The sequence below is a fragment of the Podarcis tiliguerta genome (genome assembly GCF_965153285.1).
Source record: "Podarcis tiliguerta genome assembly, chromosome: 11".
Classification (NCBI taxonomy): domain Eukaryota; kingdom Metazoa; phylum Chordata; class Lepidosauria; order Squamata; family Lacertidae; genus Podarcis; species Podarcis tiliguerta.
In genome coordinates, this window is record NC_139544.1 from 25,267,882 (window position 1) to 25,280,904 (window position 13,023).

At 38.6% G+C, this 13,023-nt stretch overlaps 2 protein-coding genes across 19 annotated transcripts in view; one reads left to right on the top strand and one right to left on the bottom strand.

Annotated features, from left to right (window-relative positions):
• The window catches only part of GIN1 (gypsy retrotransposon integrase 1), a 271,168-nt gene that overhangs the window by 86,896 nt on the left and 171,249 nt on the right, over positions 1–13,023 (top strand). The window lies entirely within an intron of this gene.
• PAM (peptidylglycine alpha-amidating monooxygenase) overlaps positions 1–13,023 on the bottom strand; it is a 119,150-nt gene that overhangs the window by 64,653 nt on the left and 41,474 nt on the right. For all 16 annotated transcript variants that reach the window (XM_083403812.1, XM_083403808.1, XM_083403819.1 and 13 more), the window contains exons 3-4: positions 12,479–12,599; positions 5,369–5,426 (exon numbers count right to left, since the gene is read on the bottom strand). In XM_083403812.1, the coding sequence (XP_083259938.1) occupies positions 5,369–5,426; positions 12,479–12,599 (179 nt within the window). The remainder of the gene's footprint in view (positions 1–5,368; positions 5,427–12,478; positions 12,600–13,023) is intronic.

Sequence of the window (13,023 nt, forward strand, 5' to 3'; positions counted from 1 at the left end):
TGGATTATTTTAATGCAAGTCAGATTTTCGGGGTGACCGGGGGGCTGCCAGCAGTGGTGGGGGAATAGGCAAGGAAAGTCCCATGGTACAAGTGAAACTCTCACATACCGCTGGATTTCACCCTATATGTATTTATTTATCAGTGTTCTACATATCTCCCGATGTAGTGAAATATAATGTGACTAATTCAGTGTCCTCTTCTACAGAGTTTTTTTTTAAAAAAACCAACAACCCTCCCTTCATCCCTCTCTCTCTTTCTCTTAAACTACACCCAAACCTACTCACTATTCTAGAAACCACTATACAGTGGTACCTCGGGTTACATATGCTTCAGGTTACAGACGCTTCAGGTTACAGACTCCGCTAACCCAGAAATAGTACCTGAGGTTAAGAACTTTGCTTCAGGATGAGGACAGAAATCGCTCTCCAGTGGCGCAGCAGCGGCAGCAGGAGGCCCCATTAGCTAAAGTGGTGCTTCAGGTTAAGAACAGTTTCAGGTTAAGAACAGACCTCCAGAACGAATTAAGTTCTTAACCCGAGGTACCACTGTACTGGTGAAATTTCATACGCATTTTCTAGCTACTAGGAAAGGAAGCATTGAAAAATTATGGAAGGGTAGGGTGGAAGAGCTGGAAATTTGGTTTCATATCTTACAGAATAATTGAATTGTAGAGCTGTAGAGCTGGAAGGGATCGTAAGGGTCATCTAGTCCAACCCCCTGCAGTGCAGGACCCTCTACTAAAACATCCATGACAAATGGCCATCCAACTCTGCTTAACAACTTCCAATGAAGGAGAATCCACCACCTTCCGAGGGAGTCCATTCCACAGATGAACAGCTCTTACAATCAGAAAGTTCTTCCTGATGTTTAGATGGAATCTCCTTTCTTTCAACTGATGCTACAATGCTTTTTTGCTTTGCCATTAAGATTGGCAAATCTTAAGGCTCACAGTACATTAATAGTTTAGTTATTTGTACACAAGATACAAAATGGGACTCTTTCTTTCTTTCTTTCTTTCTTTCTCTCTCTCTCTGATACACGGTGCAGTAGTAAAAAAGCTTGTCTACTTCCATCGATAAGGAAAATTCTTTCCAACTATTGTTCATTTATTTGAGTCCTATTTTTCTGCAAATCACACACTGCAGATCAGGCAACTTGAATCATTTTCACATGTTACAAAATTGACCATATATCATTAGCCACCAAAGGCATAAATGTATAAACACTTACTAACTTAGATGGGTTTTCCTCAAAAGGTAGTATCACCAAGCAATAAAGATTTCTATTGTAACAATCCTGCAGCTATGGAGTCAAGTAAAGCAATAAAAATGCAATATATCATCAAATTATTTCCATCCTCTTTTCAGATTATAATAGGTCCTATCTTGTTTGTATGAAACTGTTCGACAAATGGTGGCTTACCATCAGTCAGTAAGGGGGGAAAACCACATTTATTTACTGGTTGGCCATATGCGTGAAAATAAGGGAAGGAGAATGACAGATAAATTTCCTGGCTGAGTGGCTTGCTGTCAGACCCAATTCTTCTAAGTGTCGGTAGTATACCCTTTAGCTATCAGCAGAGTTCAATAGTAAAGAGCAGATTGTATCAAACCCTGCACAATACAGCAAATACTTCTCTTGCTTTGCTATTTGCCCATATAATCAAACATTTAAAAGACTAGATGGGAAAATATTAATTTTTCAGAAGCACAAAAGGGGGGGGGACACTTATATCTCCCTGCTGCTCACCTCTATGTATTTTACACTTATTCAGTCTCATTGTGCAGCAGAAAAACTTTGAGGGGAAAGGTCAAATACTGTATTATGCTTTTTAAAAAAAATCCTACTAAGGAGCTTACTATTGCTAGTTAGATGTATGGCTATCTTCCAAGCTTGGAATGGACAGTATTACACATCTAATAAAATGGGCTCTAAGTGAAAGGCTGTACACTGGACAATCATTTGCTAGACACATTTTATTATGATTAGCAACTACATTTATTTCATTAGTAAGTATGTGAAGTTACAGCCTACCCGTAGCAACCAACAAAATGTATCTGGGTTAGCAAAATGAACAGACAAAATCCAATGTCATACAAGTGGGACTTCAGCTTGTGCAATGGGACTTCTTCATCAACCCCACACACTTCATAGGGGGAGCAAAGGGAAAGATAGAAAAGGAGAGCCGTGTTGGACCAGAGGTTCCTTCCAGTGGCAGGATGTGACTATTGGATGTTACACACTGGATTCAAAACATGTTGGAGATACCCAATTTCAGTGGCACATACTGACGTTCTGGTGCATCCTTTGTGCGCTTTTATTTCAGTTTTTGCTTTGCTGGGAAATCACCTTCTCTTTAGATAACTTTTCATGTCTATTTGTCACACTAATAAAGTAATACCTCCTAAGGTTAAGTAATATATTCTAAGGTTAACCGGAAAGTTTGATATCTTATACACCACTCAAAAGACTTCTGCATTCACATGCTCAAAGCTTAATGCCTGCTTATGTGAGGAAAGTCTACTACATAACCACACTTTTATATATATGGAATGAAATAACTTTAGTCCAGCTCAGTTTACCTCTGATGAGACATTTCTGGACAGAAGCAATTATACATTGTTTATGATTCAACAAGCATGAAGGCATTTAAAATAGTTTCTTCTACAGTATTTTAAAATTATATTAATAAGCAACATACATCTAACCTGATCATAAATACATTCACTGAGAAATAAATCCCATTAATTTTAACAGGCTTACTTTTTACTAAGTGTGCTTGGGATTGTAAAACTAGTCATTTAAAAAAAATATGAATGCCTTAAAAACCACAGGGTTATTTGGAAGAGATTGTGCGCTGCAACACCGAAGGGCCTATTCTACTGTGGCTTCTGGTTTGGACCAGGTGGCATGAAAAATATAGAGAGTCCCACCATTGTACTCCTTCTGCCCAAATCAAAAAATAGTTTCAATGGTTGGATACTTTTGTTTACCTGCCCCCCCCCCCCCATATCCCTCACTTTAAAGTACATTGATTATTTGGTTTATCTTACTGCCAGCATTCTCTATATATTTGCAAGTAACTATTTACTATGATATGAACGTTTTGTATTTTTCTTTTCTCTCTAACTAAATTCTTCAGTAATTTTAATTTGTAATGTTCAGATAGTGCACTCCTTACAAAAGATGTTAAGAACAGTAGTTGTCCTCAAGGACCCATTTGCTTAGCCCTAACTAGATCTTAATAGGAGTGTTTCCAGCCTATAAATAACCCCAAAGAACAATACTGTACAATGTATTTCATGCCGATTTTGTCTTTATAAATAGCAGTTCACAGAACAGTAGACATATCATAAATTAAACACAGTATATACCCTAAAGAATAATTGCTGCAGTGTTTTAATTAACAGAAACTCTAAACACACAATTGCTTAAATACTTGGATAGAATAAATTATCTTACAAGATCCAAGTAATAAAAAAAAAATCAACTGGTGCAGAAGTCCCAAATTATGTGCTATGAGAGAACTGCTTCTGTGTCATGAAAATAATGATTAAAATCAGATCATTAAAGGTTCCCAGGGGCCCAAAGCAGCCACCCACAGCTGCTACTCACTATATCTCTACATAAAGTAATACTCTGGAATTCCGTCCTTCCAACTGGAAATAGAATTGCTAATTCTGCCCCATATCTACAAGAAACTGCCTATTATTATTATTATTATTATTATTATACCACCCTATACCTGGGGGGAGGTCCTCAGGGGTTTACATGAGCCTTATCCAGGAAAGAAGCCGAAAGGAAGTAGTTTTGGATACAAGCATAATCCCAAAATCAATTCTGCAAAGGTGGTAGCCCTAGCATAAACTATAGCTCCAAGGAACTGCTGGGATTTGCCATACTGATGTGTTCAGCAGCACCTTGGACAAGGACAAGAAGAAGAGGCAGATTTTTCTCCTCTTATTTCACAGACAATGCACTGCATGTTGGCCAATATAGGTGAGGCTTTTAAATAAAAAGGGGAAAGTTTGGGAAGGGGATTTGAGTGTTGGACAAGGGAAGGGCTGGAAATTCTTAAATCAAAGCCAGAAAATAATTCGGGACCTTTTATAGCCTGCCTATTCCTTGCAGTGAGCTTCATGAGCCTCAAAGGTAATTTCCAGGTGCATGCCCACTACATTTTGCTGGCATCTCTAATTTTCTTTAATCCTTCAGTGTCTTACTATGGGAACTCAAACTGAACCTTTGATTTACAAAGCATAAATTCTAAAGGCTGCCTATGACCTAAATTACGCTCTTCAGAGCCCCCAAACCAGAACACAGTAATATAATTACTAAATATCACACCAAATAAAGATGTCCCCAAATCATGTCGGCTGAAAGTAGAGATGTCATGTCCTTTGAAAATTGCACTCTCCTTACCTTAACTCAACCTTTTCTAACCTGGTGTCCTCCAGATGTTTTGGGACTACAAAGACTATGATCTCTACCTAATGATCATGCTGGCTGGGGCTCATGGGAGATGTAGTCCCCAAGTTCTAGGGGGCACCAGGGTGGGCAAGGCTGCCTTAAGCCAATAGCAATACGACAGTGATACAATGATAGTGGTTTCCTTATTGAATTTTCAACACAATGGAAAAAGCCAAACCTTTATCACTCATCAGCTACCTAATACATATACACAGTTAAAATGTGTTAAGAGCTAACTAATCTCGTTGAAAACAAGTGACGATTTTCTAGGTTCTACCCTTTCATTGTAAATTTCCATTCTACTATTTACACTTACTAGTGAAGGTAACCGTTGGCAAGCAGAATGGAATAAAAAATGAACATTACGGAGCGAACACACTAAACAGATGGTGCTTACTTCAGTGGCCTACTTACTTAAATTAAACATTGATATAGTGTTGTGGTAGGGCCTGTCATTTGCCTGTCATCTCATCCACGCCTCAACATAAAGCAAGTATATTTTGCAAACAGGTAAGATCTTACTGTACCTAGCGCTTATTGTAAGTGCAAAGAGATTTACAGCCCGTACCAGCAGGTAAATAAACAGCTTGTGCAATGGAGTGGAATTAAGTATCCAGCCACAGACAGAAAGCCAATACTTTACAAATGGGAGCGCTACAGCCCAGCTGCCAGAGGCATCTACATGAAGCTCCTTAAGTACTATTACTCACGAGTCTCTCCAGATACAGTTTGTTATCCCCACCTTAAGTGGTTCCCTCTAGTTTTGCTTCTGCATTAGACATGATGAATGTATTACAGGAATTCTGATGGGGGGGGGGGGAATTAAGCTACAGGGGAAGCAACACAAGCCTTTCACCAATTCTGTCCATGATTTTCTGACACTCAGGTGGTACTCACCTACGTAGGCTTCCTCCTCCACTGGTAAACGGACAGACATGCAAAGGTAGGTATCAGACTGGAATGATACAACAGGAGGAAAAAGATTAGTCATATTTCCCCCCAAAAAAGTCAAAATTTGCTAATTTCACAAACAGTTCACCTTCCATATATGTATAAATTTATTGCAACAGGTGACCTTGAAAACAGCTAAAATAACTTTTAGAGAAGTATGCCTATATGATAAACTAATGATAAACTAGCTATAACATACTTTTTACTTCTATATTAGATTGTATATTAGATAATCAGTATTTCTAGAGGGTATGCATTTCTGGCTAGGATAAGAATTTACACAAAGCAAACCAACTATATTAATCAGAAAATGGCTAAAATAGGTAAGCTGGGTCCTCAATGCTCTTCTACATATAGTTCTTTGATGCCAGGAGCACATTGGTGAGTCAGCTACTGAGGAATTAATACACACACTCGACAACAGCTTCCAGGCTAAGAGACAAATGTACAGCCTGCAGTAGTCATTTTGTGCTATAGCTCTACTCTGGGGCTATTGCAATGGAACACAGGAACTGTATCCTCTAGTGGCAAGCAAATCAAGAATACTATACAGCATATTCTGATATTATTGTGTGGGCTGCCGGGGACAGGGGGCAGCAGAGAAGTACATTAAAAGTGAGTAATTAACAAGGAAGTTCCTCGTGTAAGCATTTCCCTGGAAATGAAAAGGAGCAAGACAAAGCCATGCTGGATTTTGCCCCAAATGCACTTCTAAGCACTAGCTAAATCTCTCTACAGATATGCACTTGGATAATACCAGGGGGGCGGGGGGAATAATCAAATCAATATTACTTCAAGGTAGAGGACATATTCCCAAGTCACACATCCTCCCCATACCATACCCTTGTTCTCATACAATATTAAACATAATTAAGTAGTTCACTCTGGGTATAGAGAATACCAAGAATGGAAATCCATAACTGTGTCTGTATGCTCCTCACTTCAATTAACATTAATGAAAGTTAATCAAGAGAATGTTTCCCTTAGAAGTAAGCAATGGAAAGTCGGCTGAGAGACACATTTGTAATTGTCTTCAGTGCAAATTGGAACATGACAACCCTGTACAGACATCAGTTACTTCACAAGTCCCAGCAGTCACACAATGCCGTGAAATGCAAGATGTGTAGGGCCAGCATGACCCACGTTTTACAAGTGCCTGTGCTAATTTCGTGGCTGCAAGTTGCTACTGTTTCAAAAGCCTAAGCTTTTTAAGAGACAATGGAGCTGAAGTCCACAATTCTAACTGAAGACACAAACTAACTGAATTCCAGCCATATGTATTTGCCCTTCCAAATTTTTGCAGAAATATTAAACATGAAGCAAGACAACTGTTTGTGTAGGTTATCCTATATACAATACAAGGCATTTGGAACTGAGGAACTATATATGTGAAAGAGAATAAATCAGAGAATATTTTCCCTTAAACCTTTGGCCCTCCAGATGTTGCTAAACTATAGCTCCCTTCATCTGTGCTTGCTAAGGCTGGTGGGAGTTGTAGCTCAACAACATGTGGAGAGCCAAATGATCTCAATGCCTCCCCAAAATGAAGTTCTTATTTGTTCTGCAGGTTCCAGTTCTATATTCTGGTACTGTATTACCACAGCAAGCTTATCTTCTACATATGTTACACCTTTGCATTTTTCCCTTGCACCATGATGTCAAGTCCCATTCAACTCCCCATGGACTACAAGAATTAATAAAGTTTTGAACCATGTGGGAAATGTGCAAGAGTATTATTATTAGCAGCACAACAACAGCAGAAGCAGCAAGATACACTTGCCATTTTCCCCCAGAAATTTAACATATTAAACAAGTTTCCTAGAATTTCTTTGCCACCAGTGATGGACAATCTGGATACAATGACAGATCATAGTTCATTGTTATGAGACCAATCACAGTGAGCTCGGGAAACACAGCCCTCTCCCCCTCTGGTGAGAGTTTTGAACTCCTGAGGAAGAGTTTGGAAGCTTCTACTTCTGTTTTTAGCTAACCAAAGTGAAATGTTATGTCTGAACCCAGACAGACAGTGATAAGTCTTGTGGCTGGTTGAAATAAGCCAACTTTAAACCATAGTTTACGAAGTTCCCTTGTTTTCTCTATCTATATTTAAGATTAATCACAGAGTAGGCAGGGATGGGGTGCAACAATAGACAGTCATTAACTAGTAAGTTCCAATCTCTTCTTTGTGACTGCATTGGACGAGGCAAGGAGAAGGAAAAACACACAAACCTTAGGCACATGCTTGTTTCTATAACCCAATGTTTATCATTACATTCAAGCTGGCTCATTGATTAAACAAAAAGACACTTATGGTGGACTTTGAGATTTGCTTAAATGACTAGCACTAAAATGAAACATATTATATATGACCTCTAACACCTTGCTGGTCTCCACTGTGCCTCATTTCTAAAGGAAACACAAACCCTAAGTAAGCGCGAGGAAACCTGGAATCTCACACCGCTTAGAAATTGGGGCGGTCTATAGCACTATTTCCCCCTCAAAAACAAGACATTTAATCAAAAGAAGATTTTAAAATTTCCACTCTCTAGATTTGCAGAGGATTCTGAAGCAAGTTACAAATCCCCAAATAATGGGATAATTTCCTAATAATACAGGGCACTCTAATTCTGCCGACTTCATCACTTCAAAGTAAATAATTCACACAGAGAAATAACTTTAATGACTGTACAAGACCCATTGCTCTTTATCTTTCAAGCTGTCAGTGTTTGATAGTCATCTACACTAATGGCTATACTTCTATTAATAAACAAAAATAGACGAGCACTGAAAATGTCAATTGCTCTGCAATCTTCTGTCATTATTTCATATATTAGTCTGCAAGCAAACATATGCAAGCTCAGACATTAATGGTTTGGCAGCACTTGCAAACACACAAAGTGAACCACCTTATTCTTTAACACACTTGCCTGATGAGTTCCTAAATACTTTCCAAACACTGAAAGAAAATAATGAACTACTTAAATTGCCTTTCTCCTACTTTCCTTCCCAAGCATTCAGTGTAAAAGTGTTGTTCATTCATTTTTTCCCATACTAAATGCATTAAAACTAATAAAAAGATTAAACCTTTCCAAGTTCAAAGCTTCTGGTCTTATGGTTGCTTATGCATGTGAAAGCTGATAAATTTGCAATAATAATATTTTTTTAAAAAAGGTCATAGTGGAGGTTTGGAGCTCTAGGTTCAAACTTCCCCATGCAAAATATCATTACATTGATCTTTGGTCAATGAGAGGCTACAGGTTTGGGGACAAAGAGGATTAATTTGGGCATGATTTTTGTGGCTTAGCAGAAGTAGGCAGCATTTATCCTGTACAGATTTATCCTGTCACTTAGAGGCTGCAGCCAGTCGAGTCTGCTTTTTTTCATAAGTCCTGAATAGCAAGTCACGCTTATGAACAATTTAAATGACAGCAGCCATTTTCATGTACTGCCTCCAAATAAATTAAATAGTTATGAAAGGATTCATTTTCCAGTGATGCATGTTCTTCTGTTATTCACCATCCCATTTCCTTGATATCACTTTGAGTAGCTCTGTACAGAGGGTAAAAGATAGCCTCTGTATTATACATTTGAGCAAGATTCAAAATGTAAAATGCAAATGCCAAGCTTTGAACAGCAAAGATCTGAAGCACAATTAGCGATAGGAGGTTGATGCAAGAATATATTTTTTCCCATTCTTACCAGTAAGCATTACTTAAGGCTGCCCTTGTTCTTTACAATATCACAGGCCTTTATGTAAAAAGCCCATTGTTCTAATTAGCCAACCCAGATGAAGAATTTTTCAAGGACTGATTTTTGCACATATGCCATCTGTATTCATACTACAATGAACCCTGCCAACAGTGCTTAGAATTATTCCAGATGAATGCTACATTATTTCACGCTGTAGTGCAAGTATTTTTTTTGCCCACACAGAGAGCTCTGCTATTCTCAAACGATTTACGCAAGGTAGATTCCTGGAAGTCTTATTTTATTCCTTTAGAATAATTAACCTAACAAATGCCACCACCAAAGACAGCCTGAACATGATAGCAGGTAGGATGCTGCTTTTTTTTATTAAAAAGGGGCGTGTAAACTATGAGAGCCGTGTGGTGCTGAGAATGCCTATATGCTACAAAGGTTTCCACGCACATTAATCCTAGCATGAAAGAAACATTAGGACATACATGTGTTGGGAGTCAGGTTATACTGATCTGTGAACAAAAGAATAGGAGAGTCACTTAGAGCATCCCATGCACAGGTGAGATGAAAGTGTTAAAACTATTGCCTTCCCACAGATGCTTCTCAGCGGCTGTTTTTCTCCACTCCTACAATAAGAAAGTTGATGTGGGTTTTAATCTGCTTTTAGTCTACTGCTATTTTAACTTTTCAGAAGCTGCAGTTCAAGTCACTGGCCCAGTTCAGATATCACATTCCAAAGCATTGTCTGGAGGACTGAGCACAAGCTAAGGGTTTGCACATTCTCCTTTGTTTGCTGGCTTGATTTAGCAATAATTTGTTCCTAATGGCTGGTTTGGAGGATCAGAAACATGACATTTGAACTGTGCTATTACAATCTACTCCAAGCATGTGAGCATGCTGCAAACTATTCAAGAATGAAAACACATTTATGAAAAAGCTCCCATAATTTTACTTCTCTTATTGTGAAAGATGATCACCATGATGGGTGATATCACGTGAAATTAATGGAAACTCATTGAAATGAGCTGCACATAAGCATAAGAGTCTCGTTGGAATTTATTCTAAGCCTCTGAGGCTGCCACTATGGACACATAGCTAAATCACAGTCTTTCCAAGCTACTGTTCCATGGTACAATACTTTTTGACTTTATAGCCTGGTGGCTAGGATCTCCACCTGCTATACCATAGATACTTTCAGTTGGACAGCACATGGATTTTTCTACACCTGCAGATTCCAAGTATTTGTGTGGCTTGATTTCCAGAAAAGGTTTTTTACAGAATATTTTCACTTGAGTCCTACTTGAAGCATTCTTTCTCTACAGCCAAGAAATTGAAACAGATGGTTCCAATCATAAGTTCCAGGAAATGCTCCCCAATAGCTAAATCACTTGTTTCAGCTTCTATTTGTGCAAGTGCTATCTGCAACAATGAGTCATCTCATCGGCTGCAGAACATCCTATTCTTGTAATGCTTCTGAAGCTCTTAACGCTGCTACTAATTTCATGACTGGCAGTTCTATCTAAACATTATTTAATCTCTTTTTAGCAGGGACTCTGAAATCCTGTAGAGCTTTTTGCCCATCTCCATGATGACTAGGAAAACATATGCAAAGTAAGAGAAATTATGTACATGTAATTGCCATTGCGTATACACAATCTAGCTTTTCTAAGTTTTTTTTTTAATCATCTTCACAGTGAATTTTCATAAAAACACAAACTCTTATATTGGCCTTTCTGGGTTAGCAATTAAATGGTTATTAGGCTCCAAGACTGACTGCTGGATGTTTGCCAACACTGTAGAAGAGAGATTCAAGGATTTGGGGTAGAGTGCCTAATAAGTTTAGGGTAGAGAAGCACCTGAAACTGCATAACTGAAAGAAGAGAACTGTTTAAACAACCTGACCTGGTAAGCAAAAACACAACCAAGTGTCTTGTGGTGCCTTAAAGACCAACATATTTATTATAGCATGAGCTTTATCAAAGCCTATTTCACTAGATCCCTAATATATTATCCTCAATTGCAGACTATATATGATCAGGTGTCCTTAATCTTGGGTAAGACATCAAGGTCTTTAACTAATACACATGGCAATAGGGAAAGAACAAGGGATCACCTATAAATCTTTTGTCTTATAAAAGGAGAAAAAACTCTAGTTCCTTATTTAGCTTACAGGGGGCCAAATCTTTGTCCTCAGTAAAATCCTATTGTCGTCTGTGTGCAATTTCTCCCAAAACTTTAAATATATTGGAGAGTAATTCAGTTTTATAAAATGGTTAATCAGAGGGATTCCCAGTTGTTTGTTTCTAATGTTATTAAGACATTCACCTACAGACTTCTAAAGAATCCTAAAAAGTTTTACCCACATAAATATTCTGGTATTTACACCAAATTGCATAAATCACACAGACTGTTTTACAGGTGGAGAAATGTTTCAGGACGTATCTTATAGGACGTATCTTATATGACCTTTAAAGCCCTAAACAGCTTTGGCCCTGTATATCGGTACCTGAAGGAGAGGCTCCAACCACATCGTCCAACCCAGACTCTGAGATCTAACTCCGAGGGCCTTCTGGTGGTTTCCTCATTGCAAGAGATGAAGTTACAGAGAACCAGGAGGAGGGCCTTTTCAGTAGTAGCACCTGCCCTGTGGAATGCCCTCGCAGCAGATGTCAAACTGCTATGTGATTTTTAAAAGACATCTGAAGGCAGCCCTCTACAGGGAAGTTTTAAGCACCACGGGAAATACTGGCAAGTGCACAGACACCCATGGTAGCTGGTTTATCCACTCCAGCTTTAGACTGTTCTACAAAGAACAAAAGGAAAAATTCCACCCAACTAATTTAGTTTATGCAACTAAAATCGTTTCAGATCTACCTTTAAAAGATCAACTTATTTTAATCTGATTGCCTCTAGCTAGTTTAGGCCAGTTCCCTGACTAGGCTTCTAGAATATTCTTAAGTTGCTCTAAGGATAGGTTACCAAAAAAACGAATCTGCATGAAGTTGACATTGCTCCAATTCTAACAAGTCTTCACCGGAGAATTCATATTAATATTCCCTCGAAACAGTCACTGGTTCTTTACAGAATCTGTTAGTGAGAATCACAGGAAAGCATGTATTCCACAGGGGCCTAGCATATGGTCATCTGAGAAGCCATCAAGCATTCTAAGCAACAGTGAGAACAAGCAGGACAATCCAGCTCTCCATGGACTCTTAACTCAGGGTCATTCAGAAGTCATCACAAGACAGATGTACCGATTGTAAATCTCTACCTGTTAATAAAGCGACATGACTACCTTTGTTCCTATTACTACAAGCAAAGTAATAAGCTGATCTACATACGGACTTCTGTTCTCACCTGCTTAGGAGTTACCCCCGGCATGCGAATGTCCAATGCAAAATCTGATAAACTTAGAGGAACCAGCTGCCTGTTGCTGCCCAGGCATTCATTAGAATGTGACTTGCCAGAATCTTTATACCTGAAATTAAGAAGAAATATTAAATATGTACCTTTTATTTAAATGCATTTCACAACTTGTATAACTCATACAGGTGCTCCAACAACATTCACTGCAGCTAGAATAATTTGAGAAATCCATGTGTGGATTACATAATACAGTTTGAAATATTAAGAACTGGCAAAACAATCATTTCATACACCAGGTCAAATGGTGGCTACCATGTCCCAAGTTTACCGTGTACTGATAGGAAGGAAAGTTGTATTGATGAAACAAGTTCTTTGATATGTTTCAGCCAACTAAGCATCCAAACTAACATGCCAATTCACACATGTATCCAAGGAAGTTTGCAGGGCTTCCCCCCCCCGCCAATTCACAACAAAAAAGCCCATGCAGATCTCTTTACAAGGAGACTACCAAGAAGTCACTTCATGGATAACACTTC